General features: G+C 38.2%; 1 protein-coding gene across 1 annotated transcript in view; it reads right to left on the bottom strand.

Annotated features, from left to right (window-relative positions):
- Window positions 1-14,903, bottom strand: part of LOC150087228 (CAP-Gly domain-containing linker protein 4-like) — a 224,021-nt gene that overhangs the window by 67,849 nt on the left and 141,269 nt on the right. Inside the window, exon 8 of the mRNA XM_090372414.1 lies at window positions 4,487-4,610. Coding sequence (XP_090228540.1) covers window positions 4,487-4,610 — 124 coding nt within the window. The remainder of the gene's footprint in view (window positions 1-4,486; window positions 4,611-14,903) is intronic.

Genomic DNA, 14,903 nt, shown 5'->3' with positions numbered 1-14,903 from the left:
GACGGGCAACCATTCATTTCGCATATCACGCCAGAATACAACCTTGGTGTGCAGAACAAAATATGGCAATGGATTACTAGTCGCACTTTGTCGCGAATGGGCTACAACAGCCTACGGCCACATCACGTACCTTAGTTATCAATGAAGAACAAGAGAGCACGCTTCCTGTGGGCACAGCAACACCAGCACTGGACTATAGTGGATTGGAAAACAATTGCTTGGTTTGCCGAGTTGAAGTTCCTGGTGCATCATGTTGATGGAAGGCTCAGAATTTGGTGAAAACAACATGAATCCATGGACACCGTCATGTCTGACGAGTACTGTGCAAGGTGGTGGAGGCAGTGTTATGGTGTGGAGAATGTTTTATTGGCACATGTTGGGTCCATTGATACCCATAGATTCATGTCTGAATGCCACATCGTACCTAAATGTCATTGCTACGAAGTGCATCCGTTTATGTTGACAGTTTATCCTCAGTCAGATGGTTACTTCCAGCAAGATAATGTGCTGGTGCACAAAGCTCGAATCACTATGGAATGGTTCCAGGAACATGACAATGACTTTTCTTTGCTGCAGTGGCCCACTCAGTTCCCAGATCTGAATTCTAATGAACATCTTTAGGATGAGCTGGAAAGGGCTATTTTCTGCAGGCCTACACCTCCGTTGAATCTCAAGGAACTTTTTTTTTTTTTTTTTTAAATTCCAGAGATCCAGACGATTGTGGCCCCCTGCGGAGGCATAAGTCTTAAGAGAACTGTAAAGTGTGTTAGTTGTCTGACGGCACAGGGGCTTCCCCCATCTCCACAATCTCAAGGAACTACGTGACACACTCATGGCTGCATGGTACTCTATTCCAGCACAACGTTTTCAGTAGTCAGGCGGGAAGCAAAAGCAGTGCATAGCACACGCTTCTTGATCAGACTGGGGTTCAAGCCTGTGACCACCAAATACGGAAAGGTCAGGGAATGACCACCGCATATCCCCGGAGCAATATGGTCTTAGTTGCTGATGCTCCTAAAAACCAAGTAAAAATAACAACAACGTTTTCAGCATCTTGTTCAATCCATGCCTAAACGAATTCAGGCTGTTTTGAAGGCTAAAGGAGGTTCAACACGCTACTAGGTAGGTGTACCTAATAAAGTGGAAGCACAGTGTATACTGCACACTGATAGTGTAAGATATAAAGTAAAACTAGATAGCGTAATAAGAAGCACTGAATTAGGAATCTGTTAGCTTATTATAGTATTATTAATTAATCAAAAATATTATTAATCTTATTAAATTTCATTGTTAATTAAATTGTATTTAAATGGAAAGCATGACCCAGAATAGAGCTGGAAAGCAAAGCTCACAGACTAGCGAGAGTGCTGCGACTCGGGATAGAAACAAAGAGGGCGATTCTCCAACGTATCACAGTCTCAAAAAATATGCAAAATGAGAAATGTTTGCCGACCTTTCTAAAACAGGACATGATCTAGCCAAGGAGGATGCCTAATGCCTTTGTGTGTGCTAGGTGTCTAGAGTGTCAAGAAATTAGGTGCCAACTCAACTATGAGAGCTTGAGGTGTAGGGAAAATGTCATTGAAGAAATTAATATGAGGGGACCATCAAGCTCTCAGCTGCCCAGTTCAATTGCAGAGCTCATTCCTGTGCATCAGTCAAAACAGAGGCAATCTCCGAGGCAGAATGTGCTGATCCCAAAGGAAGTAGTTATTGTTGGTGACTCTACTGTCAAGGAGACAAGGAATATACTATGCAAGAAGATAGGTGGAACAGAACCAATGTATGTCTGCCAGAGGCTTTTGATTTGATTTGGTAGTTGTTGGCGCATCGGCTTCTGTGGCCATATTGCACCTCCCAAGGTTTTTGCAGTACTTTGATCCAAGCCCGAGGCGGGAATCGAACCCGCGACCTTTGGGCTGCCGGGCAGGTACTTTACCCACTCGGCTAGCCTGGTCGGCTCTGCCAGAGGCAAAAGTTGATTCGTTGTAGAGCAGATATTATCTTTTAAGGGCACAAAGGGTGATATTGTTGTACATGTTGGAACTAATGATATTAAGAGTAAGAGATCTGCAGATTTACTCAACAAGTACAGGTCACTGTTGAAAAAAAGTTGCGAGTTAGGGCTGAATGTGATAGTATCTGCAATTCTGTCGAGACACGATAGGATGGAGTATATGATGAGAGATTGTTGATCAATTCGGACTTGGAGAGATTGTGCAAAGCTCAAGGAGTAGAATTTTTTTCAGCCTGGTCTGTGCTTGCTGACAGGAGAGACTGCTTCTACAGGGATGGGGTACACTTAAATAGAAAGGATGCAAGAATATTTGCTGATGCTATTGAGGCAGTGTTAGATGGGGCAGAAAACTGCTAGCTTAGGGGGATACACAGACTAAAAGGTTAACAGTGGCACAGGCAGAGGCAAAAGTGATTTTTGTACTGCTTCTATTAGAATGAGCAGCAGCCTGGAAAGCAAGCAATGGAGATTTCCAGGATTGCTGGGAGTCATGGTGGAAAGAATATGGGCTGTGTTAGGGTGACTAAGAGTAGAAACAGGTGCATGCATACTTGCATGTGCACCAATGCTAGGAGTATAGTTAATAAATTTGATGAGTTTGAAGTGCTAGTCAAGACATCAAAGGCATATATTGTTGGGATATCAGAGATGTAGTGTCACACAGACATAAGTAGCGCAGAATTAGAATTTGGGGATTACAATGTGTACAGAAAGGATAGACAGGAAGGGAGGAGGGGGTTATGCTGTTAGGTAGGAAACACAAAATCTAAGGAAGTGCATCCAAATGATGCTGGTGGACAATGCAATGCTGAGTCTGTTTGGTGTGACATAAGCTCTGTGAAAGGAAAAATGAGAGTAGGTAAGTGTTATAGGCCTAATGAATCTGATCAGTATAATGAGCAATTGTGCAGAAAAATAGAGTGGGCCAGCAAATCAGAATGTCTTATGAGGGATTTTAACTTTCCAGATATTGACTGGAACTTGTGGGTTGGTCACTCGCATGCTAATATTCATGGAGGAACGTCTGAATAATTTTGGTCATTAGCATACTATTTAGTGATACCTTTCAATAAGAATATGCAAAAAATAGGACTGCATGCGGTTTTCAAACCCCTGACAAGACACATGCATGTTATTTACAAAAGCATGTGCATAGGTCGGAATGTGTATGTCAGGGAAACAGAAAGGTTAACTCAATAGTGAGGGGGAAGAGCATTGTAAACACGCAAAAAAGGGAAATACCAGGAAATCAGAGATCAATCACAGAATATACCTATAGTTGTTCCTACACTTTCAGTGTAAACAATTTTGAAATGTCTATGTGGGGGGGGGGGGGAATTCTACTAAAAGAAAAATTAAAGAAGCTATGTCAAGAAAATTTATAGACAATACAAACAGGAATAGGGATGCAACTTTTTGGAAACAATATAAATTTATATATTTAAAAAAAAAAAAAAATTTTTTTTTTTTTTTTTGCTTTAACTCAGGCCACAAAACCATGTATATTAACATGAGAGAAATGATCTTTAAAGGATAGAATAGGTTTTCTCGGACTCTCTCTCTGACCATCGGGAATCAATTACAATGTTGTCGTCTCCCTTTTCTTACTTGCTAGGACATCATGATCAACGAGAGGAGTTTGTACATGAATGAGGGTTTGATATAGGTCCCGGAATATGATGCTCATCATACAGGTAAACATCACGGAGTAATAGCCTTTTTTTTTTTTTTTTTTTTAAATCTACAGTTATATCTTAATGTAATTAACTCATAAATGTAATGACTCAACTCATTTAAAGTCTTGGCAACAAATGTTTCTGACTGCCATTTATGAAGAGAATACAGAGTTGAATTAAACTATCATAAAAAATTATATGGAGTAGAAGTACTACTGAAGGAACTATTCTGCAAGCCATCAGCTTTCAAAAGATTCTTTTCAGAGGAATGAGAAGGCCAATTAGACCAACATTCATAATTGACTTTCTCATTCTCTGTAAAGAGCCATAGTTCATGTATGTAGTGCTGCCATCTTGGAGGGGTAACAGGAGCAAACGTGGTGGAAGTCATTAAATTACAAGTTTTGATAAAATTCACTAGTGAGTGTTACAATACTGTAATTTGTTTTTTGGATTAATCAACTTTATAATTTATATTGTTTTCTTACAGATACATATTTACAACTCATTTAATGTTATGTACCTATGTATACTTCTTATCATAAGGTACTGTACCTTACATTGAAGCAATCCTTGGTAACAACTTTCTCTAAATAGCGAAGTGATGTGTCAGAATTTATCTATTTTAATGATGGAAGTATTACTGAATTTCATAAGCAGGATCACCTAAACTGAAAAATATTAGTTTATATATAAAAAAAAAAAAATAAATATATATCCCAACTCATCTTTTCAGTCATGTAAAAAAGATTCATATATTCACTCAGCTTTTGAACTGAACCCTCTTACTTACTTGGAAACTCTATGTGGCGGAGAAAATACCCCATGGTTTGATTTACATGCAAAGTACTGGATACCTTGTACAGATCCATCATTTTTACCAAGGGGTTTGTCTAATTCCACACCATACCAAACACCTGAAAATAAGTTAATTGAATCTTTAGAGTTCAATACAGATATTTAATATAAGATGAGAAATATGAATATGAAGAAAGAATATACACAAGAATCATTAATGTATGTATTTTACAATAAGAGATTTTTTTTTTTTTGTATCTTAATTTTTAGACATTTTTCTCATTAGTTACAAAAGCAGACAAGAATGTCTCAGTAAGCTGTATGTACAAGCATGGTTCAATAAAGAATCACCCTCACCTACTTCCACATATTGCAGAGTGATGATATTTTGTGTGTAGCATCATACATATCTCTATACTAAAGGTGTAAAATTTCAGCCCTGTGTCTTAACTTGTTTTTCTCTTACAGAGCTGAATGTGTGACGAAGTAGCATCATGGATAAAGTTGAAGCCAGAGCTGCAATCTGGTATCTGTTCTTGGAGGGGAAATATCCTAAAGAAATCCATGAGGGAGATGACTGCTGTATATAAGGACAAAGCCTTATCCTATGGTATTGTGAAGCACTGGCAAAGCAGTTTAGGTGTGGACGGACGTCGGTAGAATATGAGCCCATTCCAGGTCATCCCCACTGATGACAGCATTATCAGAAAAGTGGAGTCGTTAATCATGGAAGATCGCCAGATATCTGTGCATGAATTGTCCCAGGAGGTGAAAATTTGTGTGGGCTTTGTTGAAAGAGTCCTTCAGGACCAACTCCATTTACAGAAATTGAGTGCAATGTGAATTCCCTGATTGACTAGTTTCCAGACGGCTGATCGACAAATAGAAATTTGTTAGTCCTGTGCCAAAAAAATGAGGAAGGCTTTTTCTCTCATCTAATCACTCAGGATGAAAGTTGGATACACCATTTTGACCCTGAAAGTAAAAAGCAGTCCGTGGAATGGCGACATCACGGTTCCCCACCACCCAAGAAGGCAAGGGTCCAAGCATCAGCAGGAAAGGTCTTGCTGACAGTGTTTTGGGATGAGAAAGGCATAATAATGACTGATTACCTACCAAAAAGTAAAACAACTACAGGTGCCTATTATGCTAACTTAGTCACAAAATTACGGGAGAAAATCAAAACATGTAGGTGTGGCATGCCGTCCAAAGGTGTGAGAATGCTTCACATTTCTGAAATTGCAACGACACACAAGTGGCCACTTGTGGATATGAAATACTGCCCCATCCAGCCTACTCACCCGATCTTGCACCATCGGACTTCTTGTTTTCTTCCCTCAAATCATTTCTTCGGGGGACCCACTTCCCTGACGACGAGACACTCATTTCTGCAACAGAGTCATGGTTCAAAGACCAACCTCACCACTTCTACAAAAATGGCATCCGTAGCGTCATCCATTGATGGGAAAATTGTGTAAATCTGCACGGTGGCTATGTAGAGGAGGACTAAAAATCTGTGCCAAGAATCAACGGGCACCTCTGCAGCTAGGTCAGTCAGGGCGATTCTTTATTAAAACACCCTCATACTTTCACAAATGCCCTCCGAACATTCTTTCTAATTTCAATGCAATATAGTTTAGAATATTAGTATTAATAGTGGCAAATGAATAGTGGCAAAGGAAGCAAGTTTATACAGCATCAGCCACATCACAAAACCTTCACAGCTCACCTCCCCCCCCCCCTCAAATTTCTTAAACTTAATCAAGCTGTCTACTTCCCACAACACCAGATGGAAGTTTATTCCAATGATCTGGCTGAAAGCAAATCTCAATTTAAATTTATGCCTTCTACATGTATTGTCTGAGCAAGAGTAAGGATGCCATCAACATTCAGTTTACTCAATCCATTCAAAACTTTGCACTGTGCATCAAATCAAATCAAATCAAAACTTTGAGGACTCCAGACCTATATGCAGAACTCAAGGTGTGACCTATTGCCTATTGACCTATACAAAGGGATAACCATCTCCTTTTCCCTACTAGCAAAATTCCTATATATCATGGACAATACCCGATGACCTGCTCTGGCACCCTGTTTGCACTGCACAGAAAGCTTCATATCTGACTGCACAATTACTCCCAGGTCTTGTTTCATTTTCTACCACCCTAAGTGCAGAACCACACAGTGTGGTTCTGCACTTAGGGTGGTACTGTGTAGTACAATCTGGGGTTACTTCTACCCATATGCAGTACTTTGCATTTGTCAATGTTAAGCTTCAGTTGCCACTTCTCAGCCAATCTGCCCAACTTTTCTAGATTCTGTTGCAGCAGCACACTGCCATTACTGTCATTAACAACCCTGCCTAACCTTTGTATCAAAAATTGGACATTAAGCCTGATATACCTTCATCAATATCATTGATAAATATACAAAACAACATCAGGCCCAAGACCGAACCCTGGGGGAATCCATTAATAACATTAGTCCACTAACAGCAGTGTCCATTGATTACCACTCTCTGTTGTCTCTCACTCAACCACCCTTTTATCCACTGTAACAACTTGCCCTTAATACCATAATGCTCCAAATTGTACAGTAGTCTTCCATACTCAACAGTAACAAAAGCTTTCTTGAAATCCAAGTATATGATATCAAAATTATGTTTTGCATCCAGTTCCTTTGTAACCACATCATGGTATCCAATCAAATTGGTCAGACAAGACGTCCCCCTAACAAACCCATGCTGTGTCTGAATTATTACTGCAGTCTTGTCTAGATGATCCTGCAATGCTTCTTTAATCAGTGACTCCATTATTTTCTCTGGAACAGAAGTTAAACTAACAGGTCTGTAATTACTCGTATCACCTTTTGATCCCTCCCTCTGTGAATTGGGGATACATTTGCACATCTCCAGTCCGTGGGGACTTCTTCTCGGTCCAAGGATGCTCTCATAATTAAGGCTAACTGTTTATTTATTTCCTTTGCTGCCTCCTTTAACGTAACTAGATAGATCCCATCCACCCCAGGTGCCTTTCCTGTGTTTAACTTCAACAATTTCTCCTTCACTTCCCTAAAGAATTCTTCATGCATGAATGTAGAGGCAAAATACTCATTCAGTTTGTCAGCTATCTGAGCAGGATCATAAACAGTCGAACCATCAATATCAAGTGGACCAATCAGATTCATCCCCTTCCTTCTAGAGTTTATATAAGTAAAGAAGTCTTTGTGTTTTTTCCTAGCATCCTTTGCCAAATATTTTTCTCGCAATCTGCCTTTGCCTGTCTAATTTCCTTTGTGACTTGATTACAGACTAGCTTATATCTGCCTTTGCCTGTCTAATTTCCTTTGTGACTTGATTACAGACTAGCTTATATCTGCCATAGGCTTGCCTGATAATTTATATGCATCCCATGCATTTTTCTTCTCTGCCACGAGTCTCATTAATTCATCTGACATCCATTTAGGCCTAAACCCTGAACGATATTTCTTTATCTGTATGAAAAGCCAAGTAGCTTCCACGATTAATTCCTTGAATGCTTCCCATTTAGAATTTGCTGCTGGTAACATCATCAGTTGGTCCCAATGTACAGAATTTAAAAACTGTCTGAGACTACTTTAGTCATCTTTACAAAAGCAAAAACTCCACTCTTTACCCTTCAACCTTTTACTTGCAAATTTTTCTCAATATTTTCCTGTATTTGTTAAGTAAATCCCTAGATCTCGAACTCTTAATATCATTATTAGCAATACATAAAGAAACATTATCACCTTTTGTGCCCTTATGAAATGATAAGTGACCACAATCAACTTTACCCCCTGGCAAACATATACTAGTCCCATTCCTATCCCCTTTTTTTTCACCCAAATTATATTTCCTGTTTCCCTGGCAATAGTCACTGACGATGGCTACCTCCTGTGGGACCAGCACTTTCTACTGTAGGGTATTTTATTGTGTCTTATAATGAATGAGTGTAGTCTCCAACATTGTGCTAGGCAGTTGAGTGTTTGATGGATCCCTCTTTTTAATTTTTTGAGGGCATCAACTCTGTTCCTAAAGCCCCCATATAGGCTCATTACATTTGAATTGACACTAAATCTCCTCAAACTCTCTGCAAACAAAATCATACAAAGATATCTACAGTGACCATATCATGCCCCATCATAGATAATTCTGCAAAGAAAGGTGACAAGTAGCACACCTTTACTTTTTTTTTTTTTTTTGCTCTGATTCACAAGAGATGAATGGAGCCATTGATGGTTCTGTTCTAAGTCAAAGTGCTCCCACTCTTCTGAGCTTTTTGCTTTGCAGCTCTTGTTTGAGATATGATTTTTGTCTAAATTTAATTTAAAAATGCCACAAAAACTAAGCGATAAGAGTATAATAATGCTATACTATTCCCAGATTATGCGATGACAATAAGAATTACTGTTACATTTCTGAATAATGCTACTGACTTTCTAAATTCTTAGCTAAATACAAAATGAAGTTAATCTACGTGATTAGGATTTTCAATCTATTTATTTACTACAATTTAAAACACACTGTGATTTAACTACTACAAGTTACTATGAATAAGCTGTAATTTATTAAACCCTTAGTTAAATTCAAAAATAAGCCACTTTTAGCCACTGTACCAAGTGAAAAAAATGCCCATGTGTATAAATATAAAATGAGTAAAAATGAATGTTCAATATTTCATGAGGATATCCCTCCCCTGGCTATATAAAAAAGGTAATTTTTCACAAAGGTAATGCACTAATTTTTACTAATCTTTAAAACACAAAAAATAATGACCAAAATACTTTTAAATTATTATCTCTTTATTTATATTTCACAAATGTCTTAATGAATGTGAATGCAGTCACTTGTATAATGTGTTTTGCTTGACAGATGAAGCTCTCATTAGGTGGTAACACCCGAAGTAGGAGTGTATGTGTATGACATAATAAAGATCAATTTCCTTGCAAGAGTGGAATGTTCATCATAACGTTTCTGCATCAAAAATCTTGTCAATCAAAAATCTTATGATTGACCAGAGAAAGTCTTATTGTTATTCATCAAGCTTCTCAATGGAAGCACAATGATTCATCACCACCACAACTAAAGAAATTTTATATTGTTGTAAGTACAGAGTTGCAGTGGTTGCCTTAAGAACAATGTGTGCTGATGGTATCATAATCACAGATTGTGTTCTTAAGGGAACTACTGTTACAATAAACAGCTATATAGTGGTGCTGAAGGAGAAATTCCAACTTTTTTGGCAGACATGTCGACATTTCTGCTCAATAAATTAGGGAGCATTTAACTTAAACATACTTAGTACTCATTTAAATTCCATATTTAGATAAAAGGAGAATAAATCAATAAATGGGTAATGTTTGCATTAATATGGTGGTTTGTATTAACAGGCACATTACATTAAAGAAAACATCACAATAGGCAACTCGGGTATTAACTACTGGACTATCGCAGGTAAAGCGGAGCACAATATTCAAATGAGTTGAGTGCACCAATAAGTGGATATGCACAAGTACCTTGTGCATGTCCACTTTCAAGGAAATAATACTGCTACAACAACCAAATACAGCCACTGATTTCTTTAGCATCAACATCTCAAATGGTATGTTTATTGCTACCCACAGCCCCAGGAAATCCGTTTTTTTGAGACTTTTGATCCTGTTTGGCATTAAAGCATTCTAAACATGCTTTCATCTTATGATTTTTATTCTGATTTTTTTTCAACTGAAAGGGGGAATGAGAGTATCTCCATGTGGGGGAAGTTTTTACGGCTCTAGCTAATAGAGAAGTTTTTCTTAAATTTTTGCAGTTTCACTGACTTAATTGATATATTAATTTATTTTCTAGAAGTAGCTTTATATTCCTAGTTATGATATTTAGTTTATTTCGAATTTCGACAGAGATTTTGTAGGTTATTACTTAGTATTGGTAAAACTTGAACTGTTCGAAGCTTGCCGCCATTGTTGTAAATTACATTGATATGGAATAGTGTAAGGTGTATCGTAAAACTAGATAGTGTAAGGTGTATCGTAAAACTAGATAGTGTAAGGTGTATCGTAAAACTAGATAATGTAATACGTAGCACTGTATTAGGGTTCTTAAGGGCACTTTTAACAACTATAAACAGCTATATAGTGGTGCTGAAGGAGAAATTCCAACTTTTTTGGCAGACATGTCCACATTTCCTTAAAAGATGATTTCCTTACCTTAATATAGTATTGTGAATTAATTAATTAAATTTATAAATATTATTAATTTTTATTGTTAATTAAATTGTATTTAAACAAAAATACATGCCCCAGACTAGATTAGCAAAGCAATGTGCACAAAGTAGTGGAAGTGCTGTGGTTTCGGGGAGAACTGAAGGGGGTGATTTTCCAGTGCATCACAGTCTAAAAAAAAATGTGCAAAATGTGATGTTTGCAGGCCTTTCTGGAACAGGATGTCTCTGTGTGTGCTAGGTGCAGAGAATGTGAAGAAATTAGGTGCTAACTCAGTGTTCTGATGGGTGTCTATGAGAGTTTGAAGAGTCAGGTAGATGCCATCTAAGGAATCAAAATGGGGGAGGCTCATCAAGCTCTCAGCTGCCAAACTCAATGCCAGGGCTCACCCTTCTGCACCAGGCAACACAACGTCAATCTTCAGAGCAGAAAGCGCTGGTCCCAGAGGAGCTAGTTATTCTCGGTGACTCAACTGTCAGGGAAACGGGAAATATATTGTGCAAAAAGGACAGGTGGAATAGGACCAGGGTATGTCTGACAGGAGAAAAAGCTGATGACGTTGAAGAGTAGATGTCATCTTTTAAGAGCACAAAAGGTGATATCGCTGTACACGTTGCCACTAATGGCATTAAGTGTAGGAGATCTGTGAATTTACTTAACAAGTACAGGTCAATGTAGAAAAAAAAGTTGCAAGTTAGGGTTAAATTTGTAAGTGTCTGCAATGTTGTCCAGACATGATAGGAGGGAGTATGTGATGAGAGAGCCTTGTCAATCAATTCAGCCCTGGAGAGATTGTGCAAGGCTCTTGGGGTAGAATTTTTCCCAGTGTGGTCTGTACTTGTTAACAGGAGTGATTGTTTCTACAGGGATGGGATACACTTAAATAGAAAGGCTGCAAAAATATTTGCTGATGCTATCAAGGCAATGTTAGGTGGGAAAACTGTTAGATTGGAGGGATTCACAAACTAATAGATTAACAGTAGCATCAGGCAGAGGCGAAAGCAATTCTTGCACTGCTTCTATTGTAAGGAGCAGCAGCCTAGAGAGCTTGCTGGGAGTCGTCATGGAACAAGTAAATACATTACTGTGTTAGGGTAAATAAGAGTAAGAACAAATGCATGTATACTTGCATGTACACCAGTGCTAAGAGTATAGTAAACAAATTTGATGAATTTGAAGTGCTGATCAAGACATCAAAGGTGGATATCGTTGAGATACCAGAGATGTGGTATCACACAGATACAAGCAGTGTGTAGAATTGGAATTTGGGGAGTACAATGTGTACAGAAAGGATATACAGGACAGCAAAGAGGAGGGGTTATGCTATTAGTTAAAAAAAACAAAATCTAAGGAAGTGCATCCAGCTGACATATATGGACAATGCAATGCAATGTTGAGTCAGTTTGGTTGACATAAGCACTGGGAAAGCAAAAATGAGGGTAGGAGTTTGTTATAGGCCTAACGACTCTGATGAGTACAATGAACGATCATACAGAGAAATAGAGTGGGCCAGTAAATGAGAGTGTCTTATAATGGAAGATTTTAACTTCCCAGATATTGACTGGAACTTGTGGGTTGGTCACTCGCACTCTAGCAAGACTGTGCATTTATTAGATGACTGTTTTTCCACAGCAGCATGTAAGAGAGGCAACCAGAGGGAATAACCCTCTTCATCTGATTATCAGCAGTGATTATTCGTGCATTAACAATTTACAAATAAAGGAACCACTAGGTGGCAGTGATTACAGTGTACTGATGTGGGATTTACTTAAAGATATAACTACCATCAGATGTAAAGGGAAGGGATTTTGTTTTCGTAAAGGCGACTATAGAGGTCTCAGAGATTTTTTAAATTCTATATGGTGGGACCAACTGATGATTTTACCAACAGCAAATTCTAGATGGGAAGCATTCAAGGACGTAATCTTGGAAGCTACTAGGTTTTTTGTTGTAACCTAGAAATACTGTTCTAGGTTTAGGCTGAAATGGATGTCAGATGAACTAATGAGACTTGTGGCAGAGAAGGAAAATGCATGGTATGCATATAAGTTTTCAGGCGACACAGAAGCCGATGGTAGATATAAGCTAGTCTGTAATCAAGTCACAAAGGAAGTAGGCAAGTGAAGGTAGATTATGAGAAATCTTTGGCAAAAGATGCAAAGAAAAACAGTGAAGACTTCTTTACTTATGTAAACTCCAGAAGGAAGGGGATGAATCAGATTGGTCCACTTAATATCAGTGGTTTGACTGTAGAATCATTCTCAGATAACTATCAAACTAAATGAGTATTTTGCTTCTACATTCACACATAAGGAGTTAATCAAGGAAGAGAAGGCCAGATGTTTATCATATTCTAACAGGGAGTTAAATGATTTTGTAATAACTGAGAGCAAAGTGGAGGAGAAATTGAAGATAAACATAAGAAAGGGTGGACGGAATTTATCCAGTTATATTAAAGGAGGCAGCAAAAGAAGTAAGCAAACCCTTAGCCATAATTATGAGAGCTTCCTTGGATTCAGTGGAGGTATCCATTGACTGGAGATATGCAAATGTATCTCCAATTCATAAAGAGGGAGCAAAGCGTGACATGAGTAATTACAGACCTGTTAGACTGACTTCTGATCCAGGGAAAATAATCGAGTCATTAGTTAAAGAAGCATTCCAGGATCATCTACACAAGACCAGTAATAATTCAGACACAGCATGGGTTTGTTAAGGGAGGGGAGTCTTGTCTGACCAATTTCATTGGATACTATGACATGTTCACAAAGGAACTGAATGCAAAAAATAATTTTGATATCACATACAGTCAATCCTCGTATAACACATGTTTACACAACACGAATTCGATCATATACGATTTATATATAGGGGAACGATATCGTATATAACACGAACTGAATTTGTTTATGCACGATTCGCCTTTGTGTTTACAAGAAATGGCAGTTGGACCGGAATCACCCCAACTGAATGCAACACAATGGGAATGAAGAGAAGATTCTGAAAATGTATTTATGTTTTTTATATCAGTGAAAGAGAAACGCATTTCACCATAATAACATAAAATTTCAGCTATCGGTATTATCACAAATGCAATTAGATCGAGTTTACTACCAGTTTATAACGAACTCCACTAGCAGGAACGCAACTGGAAATTGTTTTTATTGTTTTATGGTAGTAACCCCCAGAAATGTGCTTTAGTAAAATGTGAGCTAGAGTTGTCATTGCCTTTACGGTGTTGTTTATTCGGTTGCTACATGAGCACAGCTTTGTTTATGTGTATCAAGCGTGCCTACTCATTTTGTAATTATGCTTTATTCCCTAAAAAATGAGTAAAATACTTAAAAGGTGTGAAAATGAAGCGTCCTTGTGAAGACACTAACAGATTCAGAGAGAAAAAGAAAAGCAATATTGATAAACAGAGGCGGACTGGATCAAAAATTCTTACCCGGGAAAATTTGTAGTGGCCTCATACTAGCGTTTATGGCCAAAATCACACCGGCCTCCGACCCACTGTGACTTTCCTGGTAAGTTTGTTTGTTTGTTTGTTATTTGGTTTTTAGGAGCATTAGCAACTAAGGCCATACTGCTCCGCGAATATGCGGTGGTCATTTCCTGACCTTTCTGGATCCTCTGTATTTGGTGGTGACGGGCTCGAACCCCGGTCTAATCAAGAAGAGTGTGCTCCTTCCCACCTGGCTATGGAGGTGCCCTCCCTGGTAAGGCTTATGGTCAGTCTGCCTCTGTCGATAGAGAAAAATATGAAATTGTGAAACGTTTTGAGCGAAATGAAAGACCATGTGATATTGCATGTGCTACAGGCCTAAATGAGGCCAACGCCGAGAATTACAAAGAATGCAGAGAAAATAAAATAACTTTTATAGCAGAAACAACTCAAAGTGTAATTAAAATCCATTAAATTCAGATACATTTCCATTAAGACACGGAACAGCCGTTCCATCTCTTCCAAAGAATTGGAAGAGATGGAACGGCTGTCATCTGTTTGGATAGAAAATCAAAAAAAAAAAACAAGTTTGCTTAAGATAGAAGCAAAAGAATTAGCAATATTTTATTATGTAATAGCCATAATAAAATACTTACGTATTTTATTACGATTATTTATTGTGTTTGGTAATGTTTTGGTTACAAATGTGTGTTCAATCTTGGGTGGT

Source organism: Mastigoproctus giganteus, chromosome 4 (assembly GCF_048544385.1).
Source record: "Mastigoproctus giganteus isolate SK-2022 chromosome 4, ASM4854438v1, whole genome shotgun sequence".
Lineage (NCBI taxonomy): Eukaryota > Metazoa > Arthropoda > Arachnida > Uropygi > Thelyphonidae > Mastigoproctus > Mastigoproctus giganteus.
The sequence above is the reverse complement of the archived record's forward strand: the minus strand, read 5'-3'. Positions and strand labels throughout refer to the sequence as shown.